Raw genomic sequence first — 16,792 nt, 5'->3', positions numbered from 1 at the left:
CATGATTGCAGGGGCATTTGGGCCATCCTCTGCCTCTTTCCCAGGCATATCATCAAGGAGCTGGATTGGAAGTGGCACAACCGGGACTCAAATCAGCACCCATATGGGATGCCAGGATTCCAAGCAGTCGCTTAACCCATTATGCCACAACACTGGCCTGAAGATATAACTTCCTAAGGATTTGAACTTTTAGATAAGTAGAAACAAGAAATCACGAGAAGAATAGAGAGGAAGTGGTGTGGGGACTTGGAGAGAGAAAAGCTAAGAAGGAGAATCAAAGGTCCCAAAGTACAGGACAATATTCTGTAATTTTGTTTTTCTTCATAAAGGAAGAAACTGGAGTTCAAAATGAGATAACCAATTTTACAAATACAGGGAACTTCCGGAACATGAGTGTGGAAGTTCCAAGCAGCAATTTCACAATGTCTGTTTAAATGTCCCACCCACTATATTCAGGAAATATTCAGTGACTTTCATTTTCGAGTCTGTAGCTTTGTTCAAGGCAGCAGGAAGGGACTGAGGCTGTTACCGATGGCTGGTAAGTTGGGGTCCTTTTCCCACTAGGAGCTAAGGACTGGGTCTTAGAAAATTCTCATTCATTGCTCTATATAACAAGCAGGAATGACACTGTTCAAGCCAGATTCTTCCTCTTAATAGTTGTTTGCAACTCAAATTGCAGTGTTCAGCATCAGAGACCTTGATAGAATATGCAGATATCTTTGAGCCAGAAACAGGTGAAATACTTTCTTTCAGTTTCTGATAATCAAAGGGAAGGTAAAGACAGAATAACTCGTTTAACAGACAAACCTGGAAGTTTCTACACACACTTTCAAATGTTCTTTGTTTCCTCTTGATTCCAAGTTAGTCATTCAGGTCATAATTCCTCACAGAGTAAGACCCAAGGTTTGAATCCTCAACCTTTTGTTAACCCTTATACTGAATCACACCCTTGGTCTCTTTCAAGTAGTTCCATTTATTTCCCTCTCTCTTTAGTGCTTTTACTAACTACTCTAGTACAATATTGCCTGGACTGCTATATTTTGTTGTTGTTGTGTTGCCAGTTAAGCCTCCCTGTCTCTGGGAATTCATCATCTACTATATCCTGCACAGTACTTAAAGATCACCTGCCATGCACAGACCCTGAAAACGTACAGTCATTACCATCATCTGTTATTTAGGCAGTTCCTACCAAACATATATGACTGCTCGGACCTCATCCCCTTCTTTTAGAAGGATGAGACTGGATCAGATCTGTGAACCTCATAAAATTTATAAATAATTTGTAGTCACTTCCTTCTTCCAGATCCTGAATAGCTTTATCTTAAATATACAATTCTTAGGTAGATGACCTGGTCTGTGTTTGTCTGGTTTTGATTCTTCACTCCATCTTCTTGCTAATGCTGACCCAGAGAGGCAGTGGTGATGGCTCGTATGACTTGGATCCCTGCCATCCATATGGGAGACCTAAATTGAGAGCTGAATGGGAAGTGAAGCAGCCGGGTCTTGAACTGGTGCCCATATGGGATGCCATCACCTCAGGCCAGGGCATTAACCCGCTGGGCCACAGCACTGGGCCGAAATTCTCTTTTCTAACATATGTGTACTGTCTTTCAAGACAAGTGATTCTGTCACTTCTAGGAAATCATTCTGATCTCATCTGTTGGAATCCACCCATCTTTTATTAGCCCCTGTGGCATCTTGTTCATATTCTCTTAAGCATCTTTTCAGTGAGTGTCACAGAATCTATTAACACTTCTGGATTTCGAAGCAGAGTTTCAACTCATGGTTGATACCATGTATCTTGTATTCTTTTCACATTATTTCGGTCAATTACTAAACTAACTTCTCTGTGTGTATTTTGTGTATGAGGTACAATAATATTCATTTCATATGGAGTTTTTCTGATGTTTCAGTGAAAAGTTTAATGTGATACATTTGGCATGATGGAGGTTCAGTGAATTTATTATTACTGAAACTGTGTCTTTGTCATGTAAGAACAGGATTTTAATCCCAATTTGTGAGATTTGGGGCAATTTGTTATTTAACTCATCTATAAGATATGGAAAATAATAAATATACCACTGGCTAATTTTGAGGATCCAGTATAGTATATTTTTTTATTTGTAAAGTATTTGGTACAGAAACTTGACCATAATAGTAGTAGTAATAATAACAGTAATAATGATTTACATTGCTTTGTATATTTCTCTCTTAGTCATTAGGTAAATGAATTATTATTAGGTAACTTTTATTGATGTTCTGTAACCTCCATGTATTTTTCTCATCATAATTACTCTATAAATATTTATTTAAAGTATAATTCAAAGTAAAATGAACAGTGAGACAATTGGTTCTGGACCAATGTTTTTGTTCAATGTCCTGGTTATTTTATTTATATATGTTATTTTGTGTAAACTTATCCTTATATCAAGAGGAATTAAATAATGATTTTTATAAATTTAAGTGAAAATTGATGAGATATCCTGGCTTCCCATATAATATCTGTCCAAATAATATCTGTAGTCTTAAAATAAAACCTTTATTTAATATATATATATACCTATAAAATTAAATCATCCTATGACATATTAAGTTTGTATCAAAGTAATCTACCTAAATGGGAGATTAGTTATGAGATTTTTTTAATTTTTAATTTTGATTGAGAATAAGATCTCACAGAATCAGGAATCTACATGTGTTAATTCAATTAACCATTAATTCATGCATTTTGCAAGAAGTTGAGCACTTTTGAACATTTTAAGCACAGAAGCATGACTACAGCATTTAGGTAAAAAGATGTGTATTCAAACACATAGGGCTTTCACCAAAGAAACTTAAGTATAGCAGGGAAGAAAAAAATTCCAGAGGGAAAGAAAAATGGAAAAATGCTCAAATCTAGTGAGAGGAATTTATAGTCTAGTCAAGATCATGGACTTTCATCAGAGAATACATTCTAGATGGGTCATTGTCATCAAATGCTGGGAGCATGAGAAAGAGAAATATGAAAACACTAATCATCAGCAAGTCAGCATGAGAACCAATGACACAGAAGGGAAATGAGAAGTTACCAGAAACCTTAAGTGGCAATGAATGATTCAACAAAGTCTGGTATAAATTTGGTAAGACAAGAAAACTCTGTAATGAAAGAGATACTTAGCTTTTGAGGAGATGGTAAAAGAGAAAGCATTCTCATAGATATTTCTCATTACAGAAAGCTGGGTCTACAGTGAGGGGAAAAGCTCTTTGAAGTGTGCCATAGTTGAAGGTGTCTTCTATTTCCAACAGAATACAAGGATGTACTTAAGGAGATGGAATCCGCGGGCAAAGCTATTGCAGGTAGCTTTATGGATAATTTGGTGAAAAAAAAAGTGATAAAATTGGAGAAAGCGAAGAGGGAAAAGTTTTATGATGCCAAAACTCACAAAAAGGCCCAAATCTTGGTGGACTCTCTTCGAGAGAAGTGCCATGAAGAAGATCAAAAGCTTACTGAAACCTTTCTTAACATTGACCAAAATTCTACTGGTATGCAAGGTAAGACTGGACTCATTTATATTGAATATTTCAACTATCTTATATGAATATTCAATGTCCTTTATGAAACCCCATCCTTCCATGTCTAAAGTATCATTTTACTAATCCTATCACTGAACTTTTAGAGGCTACCTTGTCATTTGTAGGGTGAAATTAAATTTCCAATAAGCAAAAAATCCCATTCCTTGGGTTTAGGTTGTTCACAGAAATAGTAAATTATACAGGCTTTATAGTAAGAAATATTTAACCCTATATCCTGTCACTTTGTAAACTACATGACTCTGTAAATTTCTAACCTCCTCTGTCATCAGTCTCAGCATCTGTTAAATAGAGAAAACTGTAGTACCTCTTCATGAGCCTTTCTAAGGCTAGGAAATATAATAATGCTAGGAACATAAAACACGTCAATAAACCATGAGTTACTAGCTGTTATCAAAACTCTGTTACTTGATCTCCACACTCATTTAGCTCTTGTGCATAGTTGAACGTTATTGCTTGCATGTTCATTCCACTGGATTCATAAAACCAATATACATAAAATTAAATACTTGTTCTATAATCAAATCTTTACTACTTCTATTCCTTTTCCATCTCAAGAAATATTAATAATATCTGTCAAGTTTCTCCTACCAGATTACAACTGGTTTCCAATAAATAACAGCAATTAGTAGAGTACATATGGCAGATTTCCCAATCAATATAGGGGAAACAAGCAAATGAAGGCTGTGCATAGGTTAGATATTAGTTTTAATAATTATTTAGGAGTGTTAAGATTTAGAATTTTCCAGTGTATATCAATTTCTGCAAGCTACAAACTATGATCAGAATACTTTTAAATATCAAAAATTTCATAATATTGCAAAATTTGGGACTCAGATTAAATTATGTGTATTATTAGATCCTAAACGTTCTCAGACCTAAGTTTACCAGTGATTGACTCAGTTTTCCATATTTGAAGCTATAATCTTTTGCCCTGAAATACTAGAGTTCACCATTAATGATGAACAATATTGAACAAAGTGTGACATGTATGATTGAGACTTCATTATGTCTGATGAGCTTTTTCAATAAGCCCTTCTCAATAGAGCAGAATTGCTCCCAACAACAGGAAGAATAATATAATATTATAGATGTCCAGAGTATAGCTTAAGCTGCATTCTCATTAATATTTACACTCATCCTTTTACAGGTTTACAAGTTTTATTCCAAACATGGAATAAAATCAAAATAATCTTAGTTTTAAAAAAATCAAAGATAATGTAGCCTATGAGAATCAGGATTGAAGTAATACTGGTTTTAGTAGCAATGGTTACTAAGCTAAAATAACCTATGTCGTCAGCAGACATTGTGACAACAGGGTTTCAGGTGTGTAACTTCTCATTAAGGATCCTTTGGCTGCCTGAATTCTACTTGAATTTAGAGTTTCCAGAATGATACAAGGAAATTCTAGGTACACTTTGGATACTCTGACCCAGATGGGTGAGCTGGGCTAGCCAACCGTTTGGACAGGATATAACTCCAAGGGTCCTCAGCAAGGTACTGAGGGAATAGTATGAATGAACACTATTAGTTCATTTCACTTAACATATTCATATACACCCTATGTGCCAAAACTGTTAGTCAGAAATAATCACTTGAATTTCCATCTGCTGTGGGAGATGACTTTGTTGTCCTATACCACTCTTCTCCTTTTCCTATCAGTTTGAAGGAATTCCAGAGCTTTTAGTTAAGTAGCCTATAAGACTCAGAAATTAACATTTTTATCTAAATTCCTTGATTCCTCATTTTTTTCTGTTGCATTGCCAAGTTATAGGAATTATCTTTGGGCTACAGTCTCCAATACAGTATTTACTAGGTTGTGACAAAAGGATCTGTCTTCATGCTGGTTCTACTGCTAGATATGATAGAAATATTATTTTCTAATTTTACTTGAACACTGTATTTATATAGAGACATATAATGGACAATCAGAGATTACTATTACATTGGAAATTTTTTTAATTTTATAAGAACTGTATATGAGGCCAGTGTTGTTGTATAGTAGGTAATCTGCCACCTGCTATGCCAACATCCCATGGGCACCAGTTCGTGTCCCAGCTGCTCTACTTCTGATCTAACTCCCTGCTAAGGATCTGTGAAAAGCAGCAGAAGATGGTCCAAGTGCTTGGACCCCTGTTACCCATGTGGGAGACCTGTTAGAAGCTCCTGGCTTCTGCCTCTGGCCTGGCCCAGCCCTAGCTGTTGCTGTTACCTGAGGAGTGAACCAGCTGGAAGATGTCTCTTTCTGTCTCTCCTTCTCTCTCTGTAATTCTGACTCTCAAATAAATTTAAAAAAATTACAAAAAAAAAATTGCACTGATCCTCTACCAAAAATATTATTTGTAATTTCACTGAATGGCAAGACGGAATTTATACAAGGAAAATTTTATAATTTATTGACTTATATATTGACAGAGAGAAAGGGAAATAGATCCAATCTCCCACATGGGTGGCATGGTCCAAGCACTTGGATGCCATCCTCTGCCGCTTTCCTAGGTGCATTAACAGGGAGCTGGATGCCAAGTAGATTAGTGAAGACTTGAACCTGTGCTCATATGGGATGCTTGTTATATCTTAATGTTAGCCGTCGCAAAGCACACCGGACACCGGAGTAAGGGAAAGGGTTTATTGGGGAACACCCTACAGACCAGAGTGAGGGGGTGGCGAAGGAAAAAGAGAGGAGACTGTGAGAGAGAAACAGAGAGGAGAGTAGCTAGCAAGGAGAGAAGATAGAGCAGAGAGCAGGAGACAAGGGCCAAGAGCCAAGAGACCAGAGGGGGAGGCTGGAGAGAGGAACCAAGAAAGAGCAGGAGAGAAGGACAGAGAGAGCACGTGTTCAGGAACAGGCCCTTTTAAAACTTTGCCTGAGGGTGGGCAGGGAAGCAGGAGCAGCCAATCCCATTAGGATGGGGGTGGAGCCTGGCACAGGTAGCTGGGCCATTCGGCCACCTGGCTACAACTGCGCCAGTTTCCTAACACCAATCTCTTGCATAATCTCAATCAAATGAGGACAAGCAATGTTGGAAAATATTTTATGAGTATTTCTTTAGAGAACAGACCAGATTACTCAGAAATAAACTTCTACAAAAGAGGTTAATTATGCATTTACATTTTAAAACTTGGATTGAAAACCTTCCTATTTTTTGTTCAGCTCTTTGGAGGACAAGACATCCAGAATATATCAGATTTCTAACAGCTTAAGTACTTGAACTGTAGCTTATTTTGATCTACATTGTAAAATAAATTATTTTTTAAATAAAATATATTATTAAAATTAACTTTCCTTGTTTATTTTAATTTTAATGTGAATATTAAATTGCATATGCAAATCTTATGGTACTTCAAATGAATAAGCTTCTGATAAATATCTCCATGAAATACTCTTGCTCGGAGATAACAGAAAGCCAAAGTCATTATAGAGCAATGAAAATCCTAGTGTAATATCAATGGAAAGAATTAAACTATTTTTGCTGAATATGAAAAAGGCAAATTTGACCCAAACCATCAAGATATTTTCTTCATAATTGTCAAAATCGATCCTTGTACTTTTGGGTGGATCTGCTTTCTCTAACAAAGACTATTTTTTTTTCTCTCAGTCACAATATGTCTGCTTATAGCAGAAGTTAGATACAAATATCAGCACTTTATGTTAAAATAAAACTCTTATTTCCATTAATTTTCTCCCTCTTAATAGTCCTAGGTGATAAATACAATTTATATTTTGTGTTATATCTTGTAACTCTTCCAGAAATCAAGGCTGGACCAGAGGATTCAGCAGAATCTACAGATGTTCTCAAGCTTTGTCCATCTGAAAAATTCCTGAGACTCTGTAAAGAAAGAGCTGGAGAGGTGCTGTGCTCTATGCATGAAATAGAGAAAGGAGAGAAATAATTGCTTTTGCTAAGTATACAATGTCTTAAAGCACTAAGTAATGGTCAGGCGGATGGTGGTAATCATTGTCATAGAAGGAAATCATATGGCTTAATGGAGATTCTAACTCCAATCCTATGGTCAAATGCAGATCTTCTATTAATTTATTAATTCATTTTCCTGTCTATTTGAGATTTATGACAAGCTTGGCTGTAGGCAAAGATTCAAATTATTTATGATTATACATATGCATAGTAATTGATTCCAGTTGAAAGTTCTCAACATTAAGCACATTTTTAAAATATAATTAAATCTTATAAAGCACTGTAAGTTGATGCATTAAAATAGTGCTCAAATACAAAGCTATATAAAGCAAGGGTTGCTTTCATTTTTACTGCATCCAGTGACAAATCTGATCTGAACTTTGGCTGCTATGGTACATTTCACAAGGTGGAGAAGAAAGGGAAGAAGAGGTTAGGAATTATTCTTGTTTTTACAAGGTTCTTGAGTAAACATTTCAGATATGTCCAATTCTTGTTCTGGGTTTCAAAAGAGAGCAAGATATTGTCTTCTAGGAGAAGTTAAGGGAGAGGACTGCTATACATGGTTGTTAACACAGTGATGCTGATGAATGCATGGGATTTTAAACTGACTCACATAAACCAACTTCACTACATATGTAAGGCTGCCACCAAACACACTGAACACTGGAGTAAGGGAAAGGGTTTATTGGGGGAAACCCAACAGACAGGAAGGAAGGGGCGAAGAAGAAAAAGAGGAAGAAGGAGAGCATAAGAAAGAGATCAAGAGAGAGACAGAGAGATCGAGAGACAGAGAGAGAGTCCTGTATTCAGGAACTGGTCCTCTTAAAATTTTACTGAGGGTGGGTAGGGAAGTAGGAATAACGAATCTCATTAGCATGGGGGTGGAGCTGACACTGGTGGTTGGACCATGGGGTCATTTGGCTTCCAACCACGGTGGTGGGGGCTAGAGACTAGGATGGTGCCTGGGGTGCAGATCACACCGTAGATGAGACTGTGCCATTTTACCAACAATATATGCATTTCCTACAGATCTACCCAATAAAGGACAAAAAGGATCGCACTCGCCTGGCTCTCATCATATGCAACATAGAGTTTCAGCATCTTCCTCTGAGGAGTGGGGCTCAGTTTGACATCTCAGGGATGAAGAGGCTGCTTGAGGACCTGGGTTACAGTGTGGTTGTGAAAGTGAAACTCACAGCCAAGGTATGATCCCCTCAAACACACAAAAATCATGCATATTCAACATACATCCTTCTACTAACAAGTTAGGCTTATAATGTTAGACAAAAGTTTTAACAATCTCTGATTATATGTGCTGTGTATTTGCAAAATAAAGTTATTATATAGATAAAACTAATGTTTCTTTATACTGTAAACATCCTAATTCTGTGAAACTGGACAAAATGTGATTGGCATGTGTATCCACACCACTCTTAGTTCTAAAATGGAGTGATTGGAATTCAGCCCTAAAGTCACCCAGAAAATTCAAGACTAATGAATGTTAAACAGGTATTCACCCATAAAAAATAGTGGGTCCTGAATTCATGTCTGGGGTTCCTCTTAGCTCTGAGGAATAGTTCTATAAGGGAGGCAACAGGTACCCAGCTTGCACTGAACTGGCTAGACTGAAAAGGAAGAGTCAAACTATAAACAGCTAATTTCAGATTTGTGTGCATGTACCTACATCAGAGTAAAAGGAAAAAAAAAAAAGGGAAACAGAGAATTGGTGGGTGGAGAGCAACATTTGAAGGTGTGGTCCAGAAAAGCTTCTGTGAGATGACAGGAGCTGAGACATTACTACTACAAACAAGAAGGCTCTGGGAAGATGACTGTGAAGCGCCCTCCAAATAGAGGGAATTGCAAGTGAAAAGACTACACTACACTGAAAATGGAACTGACACATGGGAGGCACAGGCAGAAGAGCAGAACGTGCATGATCAGAGCGTAACATGTGTTGCCTGCATTGCTCATCGTAAACAGAGGAGGTTGGATTAATTTTAATGCTTGTCCTACTGAAGTAAGGCAGCATTGATCTTTTTCAGGCTATGGAGTCAGTGCTGCAGGAGTTTGCTGCTCGGCCAGAGCACAATTCTTCAGATAGCACATTTGTGGTGCTCATGTCTCATGGCATCCTGGATGGAATCTGTGGCATTATGCATAGTGACAAAACACAAGATGTGCTACCTTATGACACTGTATTCCGGACACTCAACAACCGCAACTGCATCAGTCTGAGGGACAAACCCAAGGTCATCATTGTACAGGCCTGCAGGGGTGGTGAGTCCTTAAGGCGAATAAGTGTAGATTATGCAGAGGATTGAGATGTATGATTTGTATCTACAGGAAGAACTCTCAACCCCATCCAAAGAAAATAAACAAAACAGGGATCCGGTGCCATGGCTCACTTGGTTAATCCTCTGCCTTGCGGAATTCTGAAGGAAACAGAATCTAAGAGGCTTGCAGAAGATTGGGAATCTGGTGAACTGAGAAATTTCTATACAACTTGACCCATGGCAATAGTGGAGACGATTACCAGAATCCTAAATCAAGGTTAAAGAGAAATATTCAAACATTGAAATGGAGTTATTTTAATGAGACTTTAACTTTTAAAAGTTTTACAGTCATCTTCATATTAACTTTCTTGAGAGGAATTTTATTTGAACACTGTAATAATATTCTTTTTGTCGCCTACATCATTGAAGGAAAAACAAACAGGGACATGAAGGGATTTGGGATAATGCAGTAAAAATGTGTTTTTTGTTTGTCTATTTTTTTTTCCTGATTTCCAATTGCTGTGTGGCAATTGGGAGCTTCGGTTTAGAAAAAAAAAAAAAAAAAAAACAGAAATAATTTAGCTAAGAAATGGTAACTCTGCTATGAAATTATACAAATATGGTTTTAACTCTTTTGCTTTTTTAGCATATGGGTTCTGCCAGTATTATGGCAAAATTACTATTTCTTTACATGATGTTCTCACTATTAATTTTAACATTGGTCAATGACACTAGAGAGAAGACAAAACAACATAGGTATGAAAGTAGAATAAACATTCAAAAAGAAGGAGGTGAGCAATTGATAGTCATATTGAGAGAGGCTCCTTGATGTTTAAAAGGTGAATCTCTCTACAGCAAATCATGGAGAAGTGTGGTTTAGTGACTCTCCAATGGCCTTGGCAAACAGCTCTTCACAGTTGCCTGAGAATCTGCAGGATGATGGCATTTACAAGACCCATGTGGAGAAGGATTTCATTGCTTTCTGCTCTTCAACACCACGTATGTATCTTTCAGTTAAAGACAGGGATATGTTGCCCTCATGTCACCTTTGAATGATTCTAGAAAATCAAGATAGGCCAAATGCAATCATGGACTGAGATGATTTTGAGTGTTGTCAACTTACAAATATTTGCATTATCGTATCTATACTGTGAGGACAGAGTCTCTCTCTCTATATACACATACACATGCACACACACAAACACAAACACACTCTTTAAAAATAATACTTCAATTACAAAGGTTGTATTTTATTGTTTAATATTTTGGTATTTTTAAGGAGCCTTACATTTGACTGCTTCTAATTTGCAAATTTTGTCATTTTTTAACCACTTTATTGATGTGTAAATTGGCATTTAAAAATTTGTACAAACATGAAGCATACAATTTAATGAATTCAGAGATAAATATGAAACCAACAACACCACCTGTGCTGTAAACATATATCTATTCCTCAAAGGATTTCTCTCTGTTTTTCCTTCTCTCCCTCTCTCTCTCCTTCTTTCCTTCCTTCCTTCTGAACTTCTGTCCTTCCTTCCTTCCTTTCTTCCTCACTCCTTCCATCTCTACATCCCTCCCTCCCTACTGTTCATCATCATCACTGTAATTATTAATTTGTGTGTGTGATAAGGACACATCGCATGGTGTATATGGAATATAGTAGTTACGACACCACCTGGGTTGCCCACATCCTATATCTGAGTGTGGGTCCAGATCTCACCTCCATTTTTGGTTGCAGCTTCCTGCTAATGCACACCCTGGGAAGCAGCAGCTGATAGTCTAAGTTCTTAGCTCAGTGCCACCTATATGGGAGAACTTGGTAGAGTTCCAGACCCCTGACTTTGTCCTGGCCTAAATCTGGCTGTTGTGGTCCTTTGGAGAGTAAACTGCCAGACAGAAGATCTCTTCTGTCTCTTTTACCTATCTTTCAAATAAAATAAAATAAAATTTTATTGAAGAAGGAACCATCCTTCAACACATTTTAAAATATATAGTACAATACTGTTAACTACAGACATTGTACTGTATAGTAAATCTTTATGATTTATCTTTTGTAACTGAAACTCTGAATTTCTTTGCTTTTTATTTATTGTAGTGTGAAAGACATTAGGATGTAATCTATAATCAAACTTGAAACCAGATGGCCATTTTTTTCCCGTTCACTCACTGTGAAGTTTGGGGATGTTCTTTCATGCTCTGTTAAATGACATGTTTCCAGTTATGTCTCAAGCCTCTTTGGAAATCAAGTGAATGAATTTAAGGCACACTGCAGAGCATCAGCCCCAAGAATAACATTGCCACCACTGTACAAACTTTTGCAGTTCTGACAAACTGACCCTTTAGTTCAACCTCAGCTAGAATTTTTATTTTCGCTCTGTGGAAACAGAGTTTTACATAGGTCTATGAGTACTTTCTCTAATCCTGTTAAGGTAATTCCTAAGTGACACATTTTAGAAAAGCAACCCCCATCCCAAACACACACACAGACCAACAAAAACATAAACATAAAATAATTGAGAAGGACACAGACCCAAGGCAGACCATTCTCTGTCTTCACAGATAATCTGTCCTGGAGAGACATCACAAAGGGCTCTCTGTTCATCACACAACTCATCTCCTGCTTCCAAAAGTATTCCTGGTGCTGTCATCTAGAGGAAGTATTTCGGAAGGTAAGATTCTCTATACCTTTGTAATCACTTACTTACTTGCTCAACATTTTATCATTACTCACATTTCATGTGATAATAACAAATTCTGTCAGGTAAGCAAAAGTAAGATGTTACCTGATTTCTGTCATTCAGGTGACTCAAATCTAGTTTAGAAAAAGTTGTCAATATCCCACAGTGGGAGATGAGCATAGAACAAAATGATATAAATTATAAGCCTGCATGCTATGGGCTATAAGGTCCAAAGTTTCAGAGACTATAAAATATATTAAATCAATTTTTTTTTTGCACTAATTAATTTAATCAGTAAATTTTTAAAGTGGTCTATCTGGTAGACCAACAAATGTGTGACTACTGATGGTGATCAGAACCACAAATAAAAACACGTAGACATGAGAAAGAAAATAATGGAGAAAAAATTCTTTAAATGGGTAGTCCAGAATGGAATACCTGAGCACCTTTCCAAATTAAAGGCATTCCTTACTGCCTTGTCTTCCTAATTCAGTTCTCCCTAAATCTCTTATCACCACCCATCTAGTTTATGTTTTATGTGTGTGTTTGCTTTTTACCTGGCTTTACTTACTAAAATGCAAGCTTCATGAAGGAAGGGATTTGCTCCACACCTCAAATATGCCTGGCATATAACAGATAATCAATATTCATTGAACAAGATGAATGAATAAAGAAATACATGTTCCCCCTTCTTAAGAGATAAGACTATTGAAATTAATAACAGAAAATTATGGTTATATAAAATTCAAACTATATAAAAAATTAATGCTTCTGTGGGAAAAGAGGGAAAGAGACATAACTTAGGCAGACTGGGCAGATTACACTGCAATTCAGGTTCAGGCTTTCTGAGAACAGGGACACCTAATTGAGTGAACAGAAATAAGACATTATGCTTTCAAACAGATTCCTAGGAAAAGATGAGAAATCATAGCAAACAGGGTAAGTAGGATATTATTGATCAACACATGGTAAAAGACCTAAAGAGGCCATCTTTGTGGTGAAAGTTGTTCAGTGCTCAAGTTCTTAAAGACAAAATCCTGCTGACTTTCCTTGAATACAAGAATCAGCCTTGGTGGGGATTGAAAGTAGGGAACCTTCTAGACCCAGTTCTTCAGAAGAGATCCCAAGGAAAACAGGAAATTGTGGTTGAAGTGTCTCGGATTGTGCATATAATGTGTGCTTTGAAGTAAATAGCATAGTGTTTTTCGGGTCACCATTTCTAATATACATGGTAAAAGTGGCAAGAGGTTGGAATATCCATGGGCTTGTTCTCATCAACTCCAGAAGCACCCTTCATTCCTGGAATATTCTGTTTGGCATGAATATTCCTGGAATACTCTGCTTTGGTAGTGTTTCTGAGCACTCATAAGGTGTATCCCATCTAGAGTTTCTTTATGGCTTTAAGGTCCAACAATCATTTGAAAAACCAAGTGTGAAAGCCCAGATGCCCACCATTGAGCGACTGTCTATGACAAGATACTTCTTTCTCTTTCCTGGTAACTGAATATAGTAAGTATCAGGAGTTGGTGGTTATGGGTTAAATAAATGGAGAAATAATTTTGATGATGAGGACCCATGATCAGTGGCAGCTGAGAGCTTAGATGATTAAGACAGTAATCTTTGTTGATGCAAATTGGTTATTACTTCTATTTTTTGTTCTACATTCATGCATTTGAATTCCTCTATCTCAGAACCAACCTACTAGTCAATCAAGGGGGTGAGCAAATGTGGGGAGCAACTCGGACTAGACTAAGTTACTGGAATTAAGACTTATTCTATGCATCTGCTCTCCCACAATATGGCGCTGGGAGAGGAGTAAACAGATTCTACACAGCTGCCTCTCACCAACTTGACAAGCTGCAGGAGCTGCTCCTGATTGGAGGAGAGCAGCGTACTCGGCGTGTGGGTAGCAGAGTTGGGATTGGTGGAAGAGGACTATAAAGGAGGAGAGAGACAACATGCACCAGGAACATCTATCTGAAGGAACACCTGTGCAGCCCCCAAGAGAGCCGGCCGGCGGTGTGCCGCTCCCCCGCGGAAGTGGGGAAAGTGGCAGGGGGAACCGCCCTTCCACAGAGGTGGAAGGGTCGGTAGCCAACCCGGGAAGAACCAGCAGCAAACCCGGGAAGGGCCGAGCAGACGAAAGAACAGCGCAGGGTCCTGTGTCGTTCCTCCACGAAGAAGGGGAGCGACAAGCAAAACCAAAACAAGGAGTGATAAACAATGAAAGATCTAGTGTAGCAAACAGTATGATAGAAATATACTCATGTACATTTTTACTTTCTGTCTCTGTCTCTCTCACACACACAAAGTGCTATGAAACATTATATCAGACTTTGATACAAAAAACAGGAAGTCCTAGGCTTTGGCCCTCTGGCTGCATATATCATATCTCTGACACTGAACTACTACTGTCAGACATTGTAAAACAGACTGGCCCGTAAATTCTGTTACAAGCCTCTAATTCTCATACTACTCTCATAGTGTAGAACACAGGCCACTCAGAATCTGCTTTCAGATCTTCAACTACTACTCAGAAACTCCTTCAAACTCCTATCTAAATCCTTTATCTTTTTGTTATAGGTGATTTAGAATGAGTGCATCAAGTTTAGATCCAGCAATTATTTTATCCATTCATGACAACTTTATATCATACCCTGTTATAAAAATGCCATTAATCTCCTTCTCAGAAACATGTGTAAAATTATATTTTACATAAAACATATCTCAACACTACAAATATTTGCTCACTTTGTCCTTTGTCCCTGGTATCTGACATTCCAGCAGTAAAATTTCAGAGATACATCAGCAGGGCAGCTTTCAGTGTCTAAGTCAGCCATTATGACCACATTTGGGTGTTGTATCATTTACTTCAATAATGCTTATCAACATTTAGCCAGGTTTTGTGAACTAAGTAAATGGAATCCTTACCCTCAGAAAGTTTATATTCTAGTGAATAGAGGCATAATCTGATTATGTCAACAGGTAAATACATCATAGGTCAGAGAATGATGAGAATTGAGAAAAAATAGAGAAGGGCAGAAAATATGATGGATGTTTCACTGGTATAAACAGATCATTCAAGAAAGGCGTCTTTGAGATGATAAAATCAGAACAAAGAATGGACAGAGTGGAGAAATGAACTCTGTGGTTCTTATGCAAGAAGTGTCCCAGCAGAGGGAACAACAATTACTAATTGTGGAATGGAATGTGCAAGGATACAATGACACTGGTTGAGATTGCAGGTGGGGAAAATTAAAGACAAATTAAGAAAAAAAAGTGACATCTGGTCACATGGGCTATGGTAAATTTTATAAAATTTTTATCCAAAATGAAGAAATCCTTGATATTCTTTTGAACAGAGAAATGACATAATCTATATTAGGGTATTCAGAGACCACTATTTGGTAAACAGATTGCAAAAGAACACAGATGGAAGTCAAGGGGAGTGACAATAGATCATAGAGAGGATGGATGAGAATCTTGATGGAGCATGAGATGAAGGCAATTTGGGATCAACACCTTGACTTTATCCTCTGTCTCTCTTCTACAGGAAGCCATAGGCAGACAAGTCCTCTTGTATCAACTTCAAAGTGCACCGTTATCAGTACAGCACATACACATGTATTTAACCTTTTGCATTTCAATAAAAATAAAAACAAATGAACTGTCTTTTTTTATTCTAATAAGGAAAAGAAGGGTGAATGGAAATGATACCTACAAATACAGTGAGATACTACTTCATATCCATTAGGATGACTATAAAAAAATACAAAAACACCAAAAACAACATCATTAGTGTTGGTAAGGAAATGGTTTAATTGAAACTTTGGTTGATGCTGTAGCGTAGCAGGTTAATGTCCTGGCCTGAAGCGCCAGCATCCCATATGGACACTGGTTTGAGACCCAGCTGCTCCGCTTCCAATCAAGCTCTCTGCTATGGCCTGAGAAAGCAGTGGAGGATGGCCCAAGTTCTTGGGCCCTTGCACCCGGGCGGGAGACCTGGAAAAGGCTCCTGGCTCCTGGCTTCAGATTGGCGCAGCTCTGGCCATTGTGGCCAGTTGGGGAGTGAACCATCTGATGGAAGACCTCTTTCTCTCTGCCTCTTGTCTCTCTGTGTAACTCTGACTTTCAAATAAATAAATAAACCTTAAAAAAAGAGAAAGAAACCTTTATGTAGCATTGATAGGAATTGTAAAATGGTCCAATCACTGTGGAAAATGGTATAAAGCATTTAATGTAGATAAAAAGATAGACAGATAAACAGATATAATTATCATATGATCCAGCAATTTTTAGTTTTTGGCATATACACAACGAAATTGAAAGCTGACTCTAAAGGAGATATTTTTATACT

General features: G+C 37.5%; 1 protein-coding gene across 1 annotated transcript; it reads left to right on the top strand.

The window, feature by feature from the left end:
• The first annotated feature begins 420 nt into the window (after positions 1 to 420).
• On the top strand, positions 421 to 16,098 carry LOC100359184 (caspase-13). Its single transcript, XM_008262062.4, has 9 exons — positions 421 to 538; positions 3,286 to 3,531; positions 7,319 to 7,419; positions 8,514 to 8,687; positions 9,527 to 9,761; positions 10,613 to 10,756; positions 12,317 to 12,426; positions 13,841 to 13,944; positions 15,989 to 16,098. Exons 1-8 carry the CDS (start codon positions 532 to 534, stop codon positions 13,937 to 13,939), a joined length of 1,116 nt encoding a protein of 371 aa, XP_008260284.2. The 5' UTR covers positions 421 to 531; the 3' UTR covers positions 13,940 to 13,944; positions 15,989 to 16,098.
• The last annotated feature ends 694 nt before the right edge of the window (positions 16,099 to 16,792 follow it).

Source organism: Oryctolagus cuniculus, chromosome 1 (genome assembly GCF_964237555.1).
Source record: "Oryctolagus cuniculus chromosome 1, mOryCun1.1, whole genome shotgun sequence".
Taxonomy (NCBI): domain Eukaryota; kingdom Metazoa; phylum Chordata; class Mammalia; order Lagomorpha; family Leporidae; genus Oryctolagus; species Oryctolagus cuniculus.
This window is presented reverse-complemented; position numbering and strand designations above follow the sequence as displayed.